General features: G+C 36.6%; 1 protein-coding gene across 1 annotated transcript; it reads right to left on the bottom strand.

Annotated features, from left to right (window-relative positions):
* On the bottom strand, positions 1 to 16,741 carry poe (E3 ubiquitin-protein ligase-like protein poe). The gene is made up of 9 exons (XM_070649566.1): positions 16,634 to 16,741; positions 16,240 to 16,337; positions 15,809 to 16,170; positions 12,960 to 15,747; positions 5,272 to 12,896; positions 5,005 to 5,211; positions 1,078 to 4,936; positions 446 to 1,006; positions 1 to 293 (listed from the first exon to the last, which is right to left on the bottom strand). The coding sequence occupies exons 1-9, from the start codon at positions 16,738 to 16,740 to the stop codon at positions 220 to 222; spliced, it is 15,681 nt and encodes a 5,226-aa protein (XP_070505667.1). The 5' UTR covers position 16,741; the 3' UTR covers positions 1 to 219.
* Positions 16,742 to 17,132: the final 391 nt, after the last annotated feature.

The raw sequence follows: 17,132 nt of genomic DNA, 5'->3' as shown, positions 1-17,132 counted from the left end.
TTTATAATTTTTTGCTTGCTAATTGATTAGATATATATTTTTATTAATAAGTTTTTCCAGCTATCAAATACATTTCCATTTCATTATAACTTTCCATTTGTCTAATCCAAAAAAATATTCATTCCAATAAAAGATTATTAGTATTATTAAAGTGCATTTATACCACACAAAATATTAGAGAAAAAAAAATAATAATTATTATGATTATTAATGCAAAATTTAGTTTCCGCCTGGCATAGATTGCAACAGTTCCGATAAGAATTTATCTGGATCGTCAATTTCGTCGAATAATCCTGTAAATAATGAATAGAAATAGAGAAAATGTTAGTAAATAATTCAGCAATAGAAATAGTTTTCAGACAATCAATCTTCCTGGATGTTATAAATCCACAGAATATCAAGTCCATATCCACCATGTTAAAAAATAACAAAAACATCAACTTACCAGCAACATCGCAGAACTCTCCAAATGATGTACACGGCAAATATTCTTCGCGGAAATTTTCCAAAACAGTCACGGCTGATTTAACCATAGCTTCATCATTCTTGCGAATATAATTGAATAATGACACCGGCCAGTCTTCATCCTTTGGATTAATGACTTTGTTGAAGAAATATTTGTAGATCAATTCAACCAATGCGAACAGCATCAATCCACCTTTGTAGACAGAATAATCTTTTGGATCTTTATCCCCAACTCCATTCAATGCCTTGCAGGTTGTTGTTGGATATAAATGACGGACATGATAAATCACCAACAATCTCTTCAAATACTTAATGCGATTCTTCATCCACATTTCCGGTGTATGCAGGACAATACTCAATGCAATTTGATAAGTTGGTCCATCAATTTCATAGGCTGATTCAAGCCACTTCTCACCGACCGGCTGGTTCAAGAATGCAGTCAATGACTTTTCTTCACGTGTATATGAGCGGGTTGATAAGGAGATGTAGAGTGAGAAGAACATTAAGTATGGAACTAAATGCATGTTTGACTGTGGACCACCTGGAAGGAACAGAAATAAAAATAATATTAGTAAAATGTTAGGAACAATATTAAGCATATCAATAACTTACCACCACCAGCATCACTGTGGAAGCTCTTTTCATGTGCAAATCTAAGCAGCAACAACTTCAAGTCTTGCATTCCGCTGACAAATGTGATTTCAATTCGTTGAGTGCTGTCTTGTAAGTAGCTATGCTGACGAGCCATGCTAGCACTAAATGCAGTTTCACTGACTTCAGGACCCCATAATGGCAACAATCCATTACATTTTGTATTGGTGTTCTGTAAACTGGCACTTTCCCATTCATCACGTCCACGAGACATTCTTATAGCACTCATATGACAGTTGGTATGTACGACATTGAAGTGACTGACTGTTGCATATCCCATAGTCTTTCGGGATTTCTGTTCCATTTCCTCAAGTGGACAACGTTTTGTGAATGTATAAATGCCCATGACTTGATTAGGTTGAGATGCATATCCTTCGCGACAAATAAAGCATGTTAAACCTGTCTCTTGTTTGACTAAATCAGCCATTGCACTGTCAAGTTCTTGTAAGACTTGTTCCTTTGCTGTAACTTGTCCTTTCTCATTAGTTCTCATGCCCATAGCATTAAGCTGCTTCTCACGTGTAGCCATAGCAAGTCGCTTCTTCTCAGCTTTAGTTGAGTCACGATATTCTTGAACAGTCTTTGCTGTTGCTGGTTCAGAACTTAGTGCTTCAAGGAGATTTTCAGCTAAACTTCCAACATGCTCGTCTGATGAAACTTGCTCAAGCTGATGAACAATTGGAATCAATTCCTTAGCAACAGCAAGTTGGGTCTTTTCGTGCTTATTTGCCAAGCCTGATAAGAATTGTAGGATATACTTCAATGATGGTTTTGAGATGAATGTTTTCAATTCTTCAGAATCCAATGATGAAGCAAATGGAAGCAGGATGATGCGGTTAGTTGGTGCATATTTGACGATATAGTTTATAGCCTTTTCGACTATTCCAAGTCCCATGATATAATCCTTCAAGATTCCACCAATCGAGTTCTTCTCAATAGCCGAACATAGGATACAGAACAATTCCAATTGGAATTCTTCTTCAGGTGTTCGTTCAACATCAAACTTCTCAAAGTCAAAGCAGTTCTTAAAGTAGTCACATAGCAAAGCCATTTTGATGTCATTTCCATAAACCAAAGCAGCAACAACTCTAATTAAGCATCGATTATTTCTGACATTTGCATGATTTGTGCATGATAATAAAGCTTCAATATATTCAGGTCCACCAAATGTTAATGAGAATTGAAGGAAGGAATCCAAGGAATCAGATGCAGCTTTAGCCAAAATTGTTTCCATAATTTCAAGCAATTGTTCAGTTACGGTTGACATTTGTGGATCATTTTCTTGAACTTGATGTTGAAGACTCAAATGAAGGACTTTAAGGAGCGTTGAAATTGCTCTCAATTCAGGTTGGCAGAGTTCTTCGCGGCACTTCTTAACCTTAACGCACATCAAGAAGAGCTTCAAGAGAGTCTGCAGGAACGGCTTTGACTTGCTTACATTCTGTAAGTAACTCATTCGATCCAAAATAACTTTCAGTCCACCACAATCAACAATCACATTGACCATGCGATAAATTTGCTCATTATCTTCTTCCTGAGCGCTTGTTGGCTTAAGATTCTCAATAAATTCTTCAGTTGCATCACCAGACAATCCACGAATACGATAGACAATTCTCATTGTGTCACGTTCTCCACCACCAGCAAGCCATACTCGTTTGTAAACTTCTTTGACTGGCAAATCTAAGCTGATGATTTTATTGTGAACAAGCAGTTCCATTCCATTATCATCTTCCAACATAGCCATGATCTCACAGTCGAAGCAGATCTTGTTCTTAACATCTCTCATTAATGGACCTAAGCCTGGTTCTGTTGATGGATATGGATTTCCCAACATTCGTCCTTGAATAAACTCTTCCTGAAGCTGATCTTTTTCCAAATTAAGGAAGAACTCATCATTATCCGAATCTTCAGAATGAATTGTTGAACATAAACGTTCAAACATGAACAGCGGTGTCTTCAAGTCATTCGGTGGTGTTTTGCGTACGATATCAATGCAAATTGCCATAAAAGCAGCTGTTTCTTCTTCAGTTCCACTTGTCAATTCTTCCAACAAGTTCATTAAGCTCTTTTGAGCATCATCGATGTACATTGTTCGTTGTACGACCAATTTACGTAGATTCAAGTAGCTTTGAATGATATTTTGCAAGACAGCACCTTTATATGCTTTAATAATTTGTGGATTTTCCAAAAACATGGAAATCAAGTCAACATATTGTTTCAATGCATATCCTTGTCCCAAATCAGTTGATAATGTTGTCGATTCCTCCAATCGATAAATCTTTTCAAATTCATTATTCAACAAGTCCAAAATCTTCGTGATGACGTGATTTAATGCCAAATATTGACGATATGGTGCCTCTTGAGCTATTTGTTTAAACAAATCAATAAATTCGCCACTTGCCTCGCCTGCTTCACCAATGTATTTTAAGAATCCTGTTAATAAATTCAATATACGGATTTTTCTATCGTGTGTTGACATCCAAGATGTTACCAATGAGCATGCATTAACACGAACAAGACGAGATGTTGGATGAAATAGAATGCTTGGTAAATAGTTTGGTATTAATTTCATTGGAGCTTGTAGACGTTTCTTAATTGTGTTGAATATCCAACGATGACCGTACTTTTCAGTCAAGTATAGACGACGAGTTTGTTGACGCTTCTCATCCATAACAGCCATGAATGTGTCAGCTTTTGATTTTGGATCGACTGGTTGTACTGTAACTGGAACATTTGTTGATTGACGTGACTTCCATGCCTCATAGGAGTGTTCCTTTTCGCCATTAATCCATCTTTGTGTATTGACTGATATTCCTTCTGATGGTTTGACTGTACACAAGTCAAGTGCTGATTTTCCTTTATTTTTCTTGCTTGTTGGTGCTGGTGGATTGCACATAAATTGAATGACACGCAAGCATGGTTGGACAACTGGAGTTACTGGTCCTCTTGGATCGTTGCTTGCTTTCTTGAACAGTTCAACAATTGGCTTCAATTTCATTTGCCAGCATGTATCTTCCTGCATTGCCATAGCTTCCAATAATGACATCTCATTACGAACTGCATTATCTAAATTAGACAATGGGACGCTTCCTTCAAGTGCAGCCAAAACACGTCCTTTTAGCAATTTGCAGAGTCTTTCAGTTGGTTCCGGTAAATCTCTAGTCAACAGACACAATAAATTACGAACTTCTTCCTGAATCTTTTGATCAGTTCCGTGACGTAAATTATTTGTTGCCAATTCCTCAATTAATCCTTCACTGCACAACAGCATACGGCATTGAATCTGAGATCCCATACCACGCAATAAAGTCAAAATTTGTTCAATAGACGCAAGTGCACATCCATAACATCTGCTATGAGCGATTTCATATGAATCGGTTGGCATGACAACGGGAGTAACAGGTGTTGTATCCATTTGTAACTTATCGTATGCAACAAGTTCACGACGACATGCTTGAATTTTCTGAACAATTTTTGTCAAATCCTCAAAATGTGTTTTACCCTCGCTGCAATACTTCTTTTCCATCTGCTGTACAATTTTATTGATATGCATTGTACTTGAAATTGTTCCGCCAATCAATTCCGCTGCCATACCACCATCAGCAACTTTTGGAATTAATAATTCCAATGATTGACGAACATTCAAAATTTCACGATAACTCTTGTCTGCCTTCTCCAACAGGTTGTTGATTGTCTGTACGGTCTTTGCACGATCTTCATCAGACTCAACGGAATCAACAGCCGATGTTGGACGACCATAAATGCTATAGTCAAATTTAGCATACTTGCAAAAGCCACATGATTGACATATGAATGGATCCTGTGGGAAATAAAATGAGTCATTATTTACGGCACTAAACAATTTTGTCAAAAGAATTTCATGCTTACCTTCTCATCATAATGAATTGCACGACATTTATGGCATTGGAATACATGTTCGCCACAATTATTGCATACACCAGGATTGGCTGGAACGGTTGCTGAGCAACGTGGACATTGTAAACTTTCCGGTAAACTTGTAACAGTTTCGTAAAAGTCTTCGTACTCAAACATGATGTTTGACGCAATTATCGGCAATGAAAGTTCGATTTTGATCTGTGAAATAGAAATGAATTAGTAACAAGTTAAGGATGGAGATATTAAAAGACAACTTACATCAGTTTGACCAGATTGCAATGTAACTGATTTCGCTTTATGCCACATTGATGGACGATTCTTCAATTCAACGACAGCTTGTACATTTCTACTATTGTAATAGACATTAATTGTACGAACCATCTTTGTTCTCTTCAAGTCACCAATTCTCAAGATAATCTTTGAGATAATGTGTGAATTAACAAGCTTAATAATGTTGGAATTAGTTGTAAACTTTGAATCCATTTTAATTGATGTCAATTTAATGATACTGAATGGTTGATCAACACTATTACAGACCAAGCATGGTTCCGATTCCAAATAAAATCCATCTAAATCAAGAACCTGTCCGAGTGATGTATACAATGATGCCGATGGATGTTTAGCAACAAATTCATTTTGTTCACGCAATAATTTCACAGCTTTTGAAATTTTTTCCGGCAACAAATGTACAACTGATTTTGTGTTAAGTGTGAAGAATCCAATCAAGTCAATAAACTGTGGTGTTCGCTTTCCATAGCCTGGTATCAATGGCCATAATGCAAATAGTACTTCCAATAATTTACTCTTATTAGCTTCATTACAATTCTCATAGAATGCATAGATCAATCCATGTGCTAGCCAACGTATATTTATGCTGTTCGTTTCCAACAAGAATGTTTTAATAAACAATGATAAATTGGGCATGGAAACTTGATTGAATATTTGTTGTACAAGAAGATTACAATTTGCTGGATCGAATTTTGTTTCTGTACCCAAATTATCTAATTCTTCGCTTTTATCGCGATCTTTACGTTCCTTTGTTTTCACTTGTGCGCCAGTCGATGATGATGAGACTTCTTGAATTGATGGTGTTGTTGTGCTGTTTGTATTTACAACAGCTGCTTGCAATAATTGTAGGATAGTTGTTGAGATCTGTTCATGATCCAATTGCTGGCAACTCAAACTGAGTAGAGATGAGAGAATGTCAGTGTTGAGGAGGCAGAATCTTTGCCAATTTCCAGTTCGTGCTGATGCAATTTCATAACATGCTTTCAAATGATCCATAAGCGATACCAATGATTGATAAGTCAATCCAGTGCTGTTCAATGAAGCTCTTATTGCCTTCATATGCTCATTCAATGAATGCAAATCTCTCAACTTTCGGTAACGTTCCTTATTTCCACACATGTAAAGTAAGAGTTTACGAACTTGACGACGAATTGATGGTGATTGCATATGCAGCATATATTCACATAATGTGAATGTCAATGCTGAATCGTATGTATGTTGTTGTTGATTCGAGTTTGAATTTGTCAATTTTAGAATTTGATATGGCAATCGAACTGCCATTTCTGTCAAAACTTGTGGATATAATTCAAATATGTCTGTCAATCCTTTGATATATTGTCTAGCAAAGAATGGTTGCATGTCTGGAACTGGTCCATAGATAGTCGGTTTAAGCAATGTATTTGTTGGCATTCCACCTGATGTTACAATATGAGCACCATTTGCTGGGTTTTGAGGTGAATTTGAATCACTAGATGATGAGTTTTGTCTCCAGTATGGTAAAAATGATTCCAATATTGTCAAGCAATATGTAATTGCACCGCTTCGTGTCAGATAAGATGCAGTTGATGATGCAACAAATTGAATATTGTCCATGCTTACAGATGATGATGCAGAGCTTGATTTTGATGATGATGTCTTTAATTTGCCCATCAAGATTCCAAAGTATCGGATGATGATAAGCTTCACTTCAGATTTTGCTGATCGAGTCGACAATTGTGCTGGTTGTGACATTTCCAATTTTTCAATGCATGCACTCAACAATTTAGTCATAACATTTCTTTCAGCTTCTTGCGAGCCATCAAGATCAGTTGTTAGCATCAAAATAACTTGCATGAATGGAATAACTTGACGTCCATTGACTTCATCAATAGCTGCAAAGTTGTCAATCATTTTCTCCAAAATTGCAACTCTCAATTGATGAAGTTTTGCAGAATTTTCTTGCTCACAAATATCCTCTTCATCCTTAACAGCTTCAAGTTTTGAATTCATCTTCGGTGGTGAACTAGTTGATGTAACCATTGGCTCATCATATGTTGAACTTCTTCCTGATGCGCCACCTAAAGATTCACCACTTCCATCTGATCCATTTCCACCATCAGCAGTATTGTCAATAAGTTGTTCAGCACTTGGTGATGTTGCAAGCATTTGATTTACATCACGTGAGCCATCAGTGGCTGCATTTGAAATAGCTTCATCGTCATCATCTGATCCACCAGCTGAGTTATTAACACGAGGTTGATTTGCTGCACCTAAGTCAATTCCAGCTGCTTGAGCAACTGCTTGGAATGCTTGATTTCCACGTAGACGATTTGCAAGACCTTGGAAGGCTTGAATGTCTCCATCATATTCATGCAAGTACAATTCCAATGCAAATTCCATCAAAGCCTCTCCATCACGTCCACCTAATGCTGGAACATTTCCAGCCATTCCTAATAATGCCTCCAAAGATGGTTCAACTAAGTCACGATTTTCTGCAGCTCCACCTTGAGCAACCAATCCTAAAGGTTCAATCAAATCGACATCCTGAATATTTGCTGAGATATCTTCCTGTGGTGGAACAATTATTGGTGCTGATTGCGGTGTTGGTGTTTGACAACTTGGTGGTGTTGTTGATTCAATGAGAACTTTACGTTGTCGCTTACATTTTGGACGCAACAAACGAATGATGGCATATTTTGCACTGTGACTTACTTGTGGATCTTTATCAAGCAACAATTCAACAATGAATTTAATCATTTGATCAATCATTCCATTGTCAGTGTAGATGAATGCATAAAAGATTTCAATGAGCGATTGGATTGTTGCTTCCTTATGAGTTAATCCATAATGAATGATGGACTCATCATAGTTGCTTGAAATTCGATGCAGTTCTTTTGTCAAAGTCATTAATGATGTCACAATTGGATATTGATTTTCTTGGCATATTTTAGTCAACTGCTGTGGTCTTTGAATGGCAATATTGCGTACCATCAAGACTAAACGATAAAATCCTTCTGGATCAATATTCTTAAAGTTGGTGACTCCAAGCATGAATTGAAGTTCCTTAGAAATTTCATTCAAAATTTCACGATCCTTATATTGATGATATTGGGACTTTGTTTGATGTAATGTAGCCAAGACAGATCTGGATAGTTGCTGAACAACTCCAGGTGTTGGAAGTAGCAACAAAGAAGTAGTCACATCTATGGCAGATTGTTTCAAAATTGAATCTACTGATGCACCTCCAAGGAAATAGAATCCACTGTCAACAACATCCAGCATACTTGTTACCATTTTGTCCAGTGGTGTTACATTGCAGATCTGAGTGTCAGACTCACTTGTTTGTTGTATTTGAACTGGATTAGGAGCAGGACCTGAATCATCAAATATTTCATCAGGAAATCCAAAGTTTTCTTTTGTTTTTCCATAAATTTTAATGGAATCAAGCATTGTTACAAATTCAGGATCTTGAGATGGTGAGAAATGAATGTTCAACTTCTTATCTGATTGTAAGCTTTCTTCTCGTGTCAATGGAATTGCAAACCAACGTGGTCGAGTGCAGATTGTTGGAATCTTTCGTCCCAAAATTGTAACTGCTGTTGGTGCACGTGAAATATCTTGTGAACCAATTAAGAATCTGATTCCAGTCATAACCATGTTTGTATCTTTGTTATTGACTTCTAATGTAAATCCATTAAATCTTGTAGATGCAACATAGAATCCAGTTGAATTCAAGCGATGCTGCAATTGCTGTGAGTTGTAAATTTCAAGTAGGTCATTTCCTCCGAATTCGACATCATGGAAAGGTGTACAATGTTCAAAGAAGTCAACAGGAAAGACTGGATTTGGTCCACTCATTTGTTGTTGCATCTTTGGCAATTGCTTGCTTGACGTTTTCTTTGCCTTCTTCTTACTTCCAAGTCGTTCCTTGACAATTATTCCTGAATTGTAATAATTTCCAATTGGTTGAATTTCTGGCGATAACCAATAGTTTGTAACTTCTGGATTTGCAGCATAAATTCTCAAACTTCCATCTTCACACAACAAAATCAATGTTGTCTTTTCAGTTCCACTTACTTGATGACGAATTGCAACCATATCCATAATCTTAGCTTTTGAATTTTGAGCTTTGATCTCCTGAACTAAATATCCTTCTGGTTTCAGCATGAAAATGACTGGATTATTAGTTGATTGCTGCATGGCACAAATCAAACCTGGATGACCAAGAATTTCCATCCATTGACATAATGGTGATTGTGATCCATTTGAGCTTCCTTTTGAGAATACTTTAGATGAATGCATGAGATTGACGACACACTTGACACCTTCATTCACATCAACTAGTGGTGCCATGAAACTTTTACCAGCAGCATAACTGAATAATAGAACTTGCAATGTATGAGAATAATAGATGGATACGCCACCACCCAAAATCTGTCCATTAACGTCACGAATGTATGAATGATCAAGTTCTAATGTGTTGGTTACATAGAAAGCTCCATGAGCAGCTAAGCTTTCATCACTTAATGGCTGAGTGTAAATATATCCGAGTGATGACATGATCAGCAAGTAGTAAGTCTCTTCTTGAAGCACGAAGCAAACATCTCGAATATCACCTGATGGAACTACAAAGTAGTAAAGTGGTGAAATGCTGTCTTCAGCAAGATCATAAATTTTCACATATTCAGCAGTAACTAAAGCCAATTTAGTTTGAGATCCTGGCAACCAAATTGCTCGTCTCAAATAGTTTCCATTATCGAGTTGTAAGGTCAAAACAATGTGATCACTGACTGTTCCATTAGCTGTGAATGTCAAGACATGACATTCTCTTAAACCACAAACAGCAAGAAGATCTTCATTTGCTGGATTTGCAGCAAGTGACAATACACTGCAGGTGATTGGAACTGATGATAATCTTGTCAATGTCAATTTCTTCTTAGCAGCATCAGCTTGCTTCAACAAAGCTGACAATTGTAAAATTGTGACTTTTCCTTTTTCATGTGATACAGCCAAGTGCTGGCGCTTGCCTTGTGGTGATGATAAAGCACATAGAGCTACACGTCTGATTAAATTTGATGACAATAGTTGACGGATTGTCTGTCCTTGATCTCCAGAATAGTTCATTCTTACATTCTCAAATGCACCTTCTTGTGATCCCAATGTTGCAATCATGACTTGCTCGCTGTATGTGAATGCCTTCTCTGGAAGATGTAAACGTTCCAAAGAATTTTTAGCTCTTGAATGACATCCAACTGTTGAGAACTTAGCACAATTATCTCTGATAATTGGAAGTAAATTGTTGCAGAAATTAAGCAAGCATTTTAAGACATTTCTCCACATTTCGGCACTGCTGAGTTGATCTTTTGAGGCATCAATCATTTTAGCTAATGATGGTTTGTTGCTAATCAAGCTGAGAATGTCACTGCATGGTTGAACTGTACTTGAAGATGTTTGACGCTTCAATGAGCTGACAAGAATCTCACCATGATCCAATGTTGTTGATGATGGGATGGTCGATGCATTATTATCAAGTAAACTCATTGCTCTGCATGATCCATCTTCCTTTGCACCACAATCGCAATAGAAATTACCAAACTTGGCATAGCATACATCATGATTTTTGTGACAGACACGAGCACAAATTGAGCAGCATCCTTTGTCATCAACCATTTTGCAGGTGTAGCACCAATACCAATGTTGATTCATGAAGTCTTTTTGGGTAATTGTGTAAGTACAGAGTTTGTTGTTTGTATCCTCATCAGAATCTTCAACTGCTGTTTCCAATTCTTCATTTTCTCCATCACGATCATTAGCAATGATCTCTTCGATATCAAATGTTACATCATCATCCCAAACACTTGATAATGGTCTTTGTTGTCCATTGATTCCAATCAGTAAATCACTGAAATACTTCAACAATGCTGTGATATTATCAAGCTGAATTTTAGCTTGATTTGTTCCAGTCGTAAAGACAATCGATTGATTTTTGCTGTATTTCTCAAGTGCACGATTCTTGCACACTTCTAGCCATTCAATTGCTGATGCAAACAATGCTGAATGTCCACGTCCTTGATCAGCATCAGCTAATGTGACCATTACTTGGAAGAGAGATGTAAAATCACTCAAAACTGCATCAGTGACTGTTGGGCTTGTGAGTAGATTATTGCCAAGTTGTAGCATGGCTTGGAATAGTGCTTGTGAGACATTTGTTGACACTCGATTTTCAGCCACAATATATTTAGTCAAAATCTGTAAAAGTTTTCCATTATTTTCGATACTTTCTGGTGCTCCGCCAACAGCTTGATCATTTGACGAAGAGTGAGCTATTGTTGTCCAGTTAGCAATTGATGGCAGTCCAACTTTACTACATTCCTCATCAACTTCCATAGCTTCTGCTGTTTCTAGGCCAGATTTCTTGTCAATTGGCAATGATGATGGAGCTGATGACTGTGTTCCAAGATTTGTTGGTGTTGGGAAGTTACTTGATGTAGCACTTCCACCATCAATTGATAATCCCTTTGGTCCAAGCAAAATATGACTCAACCAGTTTCTTAATTTGCCAGAATCGACTGTTCCCAAGTCAGATAATGCGCTACAGACTTCATCAATTGAGAATGATGAATCCATGTTCTCGGATACTTGGAAGAGTTTCTCAAAGAACTTCAAGATCTTGTGGCTGTATTGTTGACTCAGATTAGTTCCACTGAATGACAACAAAATATTGACAAGATTTCCCAATTTGCGGTCAAAGAAGAACTCCTTCAATGCTTTCAGTCCATTAGGCTTTTCAGTCAAGCTTTCATAATAACGAATGATGTCATGTAATGCTGATTCATCAACATTCAATGACTTTGTTGATCCAATTGTACTTGATTCGCAATATTCAATCAAAATGGTGTAGGTTTGTTGAATCAAATGCATGTAGGCAGGAAGTTGGAAATTTTCCGAATTCGAGTCACTTCCGATCAATGATTCTAAGCATTTGGTGATTGAATCATAGATGAAGTCTGTGCGAACATCAAAGCACATTTGAACCAACAGACTCTGCAATCTTGAATCGGGTTTGCTGGTGTCATAGTGAGGAAGCATGTAGTAAATCCAGTTGATAAGACTACGAATGACACTCTTAAGTGAAAGCAGAACTGAGAAGTTTTGATGACGATAAACTTCAACTAGATGTGCTTCAACAATATTCAATGTGATTTGTTCTGGTTGTTGGACATTTGTATCACCAAGACACATTGGTCGCTTCCATTCAATATTAAGTACTTCCTTATCGGATGACTGAATGCTTCTCAACAAATTCTCTGCCAAATCACCAGCCAAATTATTTCTAGTTCCAGAAATGGCAATAATTGCATCCATAATCTTCTGAGGGACTTGTCCACTCAAGTTCATAGCCATAGTTTTGTTAAAAACTCCCATAACAAGTTCCAATGTCTGAATTAGTTTTTCTAGTAAGCTCTTGCTCATAGATTCATCAGCACTTGGTAAACTGGTTGATGAAACAGCTAGTTCATCACTTTTAGCCTCGCCATTGGCAGCCAATGTTTGGTAATAATACAGATGTGACAATAAGCTATCCAGCATGATGACTTTTGAAAGTCTTGGTGTCTCTGTGGATTGAAATGTATTTTTTAGAATAGGATATAAGCTTAAGGACAATAAATACAACTTACGTGTTTGGAAGGTTTGCAAGAATGATTCCAATCCCAATTTTGCAGCTGTCAAGACATGATTATAGTCATTCAGCTTCTCAGTCAAGTTACTCCACATGGTTTCAGCAGCTTGTGTATACATTCCTTGACGAATCAAGCAGTCAACGATCAAATTGTGAGAATGAACTCCACTTGCGACTGGCTTTAAGCATCTTGTTGACCAAATCAGTGTGTGAAGGTTCACTTGCTTATCCTCCAAACTGATGAGATTCTCAACATGCGATGTTGATGGTGGTAAGCCTAAAAGCAATTTCCATGCAAGGCTGTGACAGTAATAGATTGAGAATTGGGAATGATGTGGAATCTTTCCGGTGCTCATATCAGTGATATTCAAAATGCTGACAAGCGAATCGATAAGCAATGGATATTTGACTTTATCTGGAGTGCACAAGATGAAATTCCATGCAAGTCCATCAAGTTTGAATTCATTTTGCTTCGATGGATCAATAGCAGTCAATGAATACAATTTTGGCTTAATTGTAATTCCGTCATGAATTGTTGACAACTTTCTGTACTTCTCTTCAATGTCCTTCCTGTAGAACATTGCCATTTTCAACTTATAGTTCATCAATCCTGCATTCTTCTCATCAGAATCAGTCGAGAATACGCTGAACAAGTTCCAGCTTACTTGTTCCAATAGAATTTCTGGTGGATTATATAAATGCTTCATCAAATATTCCAAGAAGAGCAATAATCTGGACAATAAAATCAATTGAACGTCACGAAGTGGCTTTTCTGGTCCAGTGACTCGACAAACTTCAGCACATCGAATAACACCGCCGGCAACAAGAAGCAATATTGATTTCTTTTGCATCAAATTCAATGAATGGAATAAGAATAAAAGCAATTGAGCATGTTCGATGTTCAAATCATCATATTCATCAAATTGACTGACGACATTTCCACAAACTCCTTCGACTAATGTATTTACTAATCGATGCCAAACTGACAAACAAGCAGCCTCCTTTTCTTGGCTTGGTTTCAATAACAGTATTTGAACGACGACTGCCAAAATCCTTGAATAGACTTCTAATGGCCAATTGTTTGTATCATTTGCCCAAGGACTGACTCCAAGATTTTGTAAAAGCAGTGACTGCAATGATTCACTCAATAATGAATTTGATATCAAATTGTGCATATATTTTCCGATGGAACTGGAAAATTTAACCATTGATGTTTTCCACTGAATGACTGCATTTGTGGCATCGTTTGTGGATACATTACTTGATGTAATGATCATTGGACTGTTGTGAATTCCAATTTGAACATCGGAATCGAGATCTTTAAGGATGTTTGCCAACAGAACCATCTGCTGTTCACTTAATCCATGACGAACATATTTGATCAAAAACTTATTCTCAGCATCACCAAGTTTTGCGTCAAGGAACTGGAATATTTGAGTTGCTAATTCAAGATATTCATGTGGTTCATCCCTTGCTGGAAATTGAGAGTTTGCCTTCTGATTTTCATCGTTCTTATCATTCTTGTCATTTTCAACATCATTGCCTTCAGGTGACAATGCTTCCTTCAACCATGATCCCAGATATCCGTCACTACTTTCTTCATCAGAGTCTTCTCCTTCTCCCTCATCCTCTGTATCTGAGTCATCATCTGAGCATGATAATGTGTCATTGAAATATGTTGTTGAGTCACTGTAGCTTAATTGTTCTCCGCCGAATTCGGTTAGATGCTTCAAAGAACAAGCTTTACGGTAAGCAACTGTTGCCAAGAATGTCATGAGTTGTTGAATGGTAGTTCCACTAAAAGCACAAATAATACGGTCCATAGATGAATATGGTTTCATGATATTGAAATTGATCAATTCAGGTGACAGTTGTTGCTGCTGAATGATCAAAATATCATCACTAAGTTTCAAATCAATGCCATCTCCACTATCCATCTTCAATTCATCCAGAAGTTCCTCCAATATTTTAATAATGTACTTAGAAATCGAGACATTCAAAGTGCCAAAACCTTGTTGAACCTTGAAGAGATTCACGCGTGGCTGTGGAGCAGTCTGTTCGGCATGTCTTGATGGACTTTTACTTTTAACAAACTCATCTGATCCAGTTTGCAGTTGAGACGAGGATTTTTGTGTTCCACTTGATGCACTCATTGCTCCTTGAATGCCAGCAAGCAACAACCATCCTCCCATACATAAATGATTCTGATAAACATTGCTCTGTGCAAATTTCTTGAAAATTTCACAGACGCTCTTGAAAATATCCAGTGACTGATTGACTACGCTGCGGGAAACTTCTTCGTATGGATCAACTTCAACGGGTGTAGCTTGGACTTCTTTGGTGTTTGCTGCGGAAGGAGGAACATTCTGTTGAGTTGAAGCAGAAGTACTTTTCGGAGCTGATGTTTGTGTACTTGCTGTACAACTCGAGAGCATGCTAATACTATGAGCAACAGTTGTAACAATACAGCAATACAAGGCAGACATTGATAGTTGAGAGAGTTGTTGGATTCTGACTTTAGTCAACGGGTCCATAATCGGTAGTTGAAGTACATGCAGGATATTATTTGTGTCAATATCAATTTGCTTGAGACATTGTTTAATACTTTGAGAATCACTATTTGTCTGTGGCAAATGAAGTGACTTTTGTTGCAGGATTAGTTCGGTGTCATATTTGAGGGAATAATTTGTCGATATAATTGGAATACAATTGATGCACCATTTCAGGAGAACATCGTTTGCGTTGAGGGATTTAAGCAAATCCATAACTTCCTTTCTGAATAATTCCTGTAAACAAAAAACATTCAATTAGTCATGATAAACTTTCCCTTGAAATCAGTTATCTTACAGTAAAGTCAAACTGCGTTTCACTGAAATTGGTAAGCGGGACAGTTCCATTTGTTGTTAGCGGTTGGGTGAGTTGCTGCATTATCACAATAGACAATTCCGATCTCGATCGCTTGACTGTTTCTGATTTTGGGCTGTCCTTATCAGATCCAGAGCCATTTGATGATTTTGTATTATCTGGATGTTTCATACTCTTGAGGCATGCATAGGCAGGGTAGTTTTCAAGTCCGGCATCTACATCACAAAGTGATTTCAATGCTTTCAGTAATATGATCGGTGCATTAGGGCTTTCAAATCGTTTCACAATATAGCGTATTATGAGATTTGTAGCCTCTAGCAAGTTCAGCAATTTTGTCTGTGATACTATAAATAGAAAATTTTCTTCATAAATACAACAAAAACTTTCTAAAAAATTTTATTTTTTTATTCTACCTGCAATTGGAATTGTAGCTATGCTTTCTGCGAGTAATGCGATGAGATGATCGAAGAATGTATTGTATTCCTCATTATGATTAAGGAGTTCATGTTCTCTGTAATTATTGATTTCAGGAAAAATATTTTCATTTGTAAGAAAAAGAAGAAAATCGATTAAATATTATTATGAAATTTAAGCCTCAAAATTAGAATTTTCTGGACGAAAATTAGTTATTGATGTTCAATTCCACCTATATTTGATGGATATCAGTTTAGAAAAGTAAGATTTGTGAGTTAAAGCGAGAATTTTTGAAATATAAAACTTTGCAAAGTCATTGAAAAAATGGCTAATTTTCATTTCAATAATACAGCTCTACCCACATATCTTAGTCCTCAACTCCATATTCCTTACCTTTTTACTAATATCTTAATAACGTTAAACGTTTCAGTTCTGTATAATAGCGTTGGTTCACTTTTATCTTTAATACAATTTATTACGTCGGTCCAGTTTGAAGACATCTTTCTGACTATTATGAAAAATATTCAATGGTGTGAGACGTGCTGAAAAGTACTGAATTAGTATACTTGTTTTGAATTAAACGGATTTTAAAAGTTTCTCAAAATCATGTTTATCATTGAGAAACTTTTGTTTTGAACATTTTAAATTATTTTTTACTGTTAATTAATGTCAAATAATGTTAAATTAATTTCTAATAAGACTTACCAAAGGAAATAAAATTTTTTGGTTGTGATCAGAAAAATTTTGTAAACATTTACCGGCTTTTTAGAATTAAACTAATTTAGTGGAATTGTCAACGAATTTTTATTTATTTACTATGTATATTTCAATGATATCTATGATTTAAAGTCTTATTTTGAAGTTGTCATTTCTTTAAAATAGAATTTTTGTA

Source organism: Chironomus tepperi, unplaced genomic scaffold (genome assembly GCF_022539635.2).
Source record: "Chironomus tepperi strain 1889 unplaced genomic scaffold, CSIRO-AGI_Ctep_v1 contig_427, whole genome shotgun sequence".
In the NCBI taxonomy this organism is placed as follows: Eukaryota; Metazoa; Arthropoda; class Insecta; order Diptera; family Chironomidae; genus Chironomus; species Chironomus tepperi.
Note: the sequence above shows the minus strand (reverse complement) of the source record. Positions and strands in the feature narration are given on the sequence as shown.

Bases quoted from the DNA above. Each gene is read 5' to 3' on its own strand.
- poe (XM_070649566.1), bottom strand. From the start codon at position 16,740: ATGTCTTCAAACTGGACCGACGTAATAAATTGTATTAAAGATAAAAGT. The intron at 5,212-5,271 runs GTAAGTTGTCTT...TCTATTTCACAG, and splicing joins TGCAATCTGGTCAAACTGAT to ATCAAAATCGAACTTTCATT. The intron at 4,937-5,004 runs GTAAGCATGAAA...TATTTCCCACAG, and splicing joins CAATTCATTATGATGAGAAG to GATCCATTCATATGTCAATC.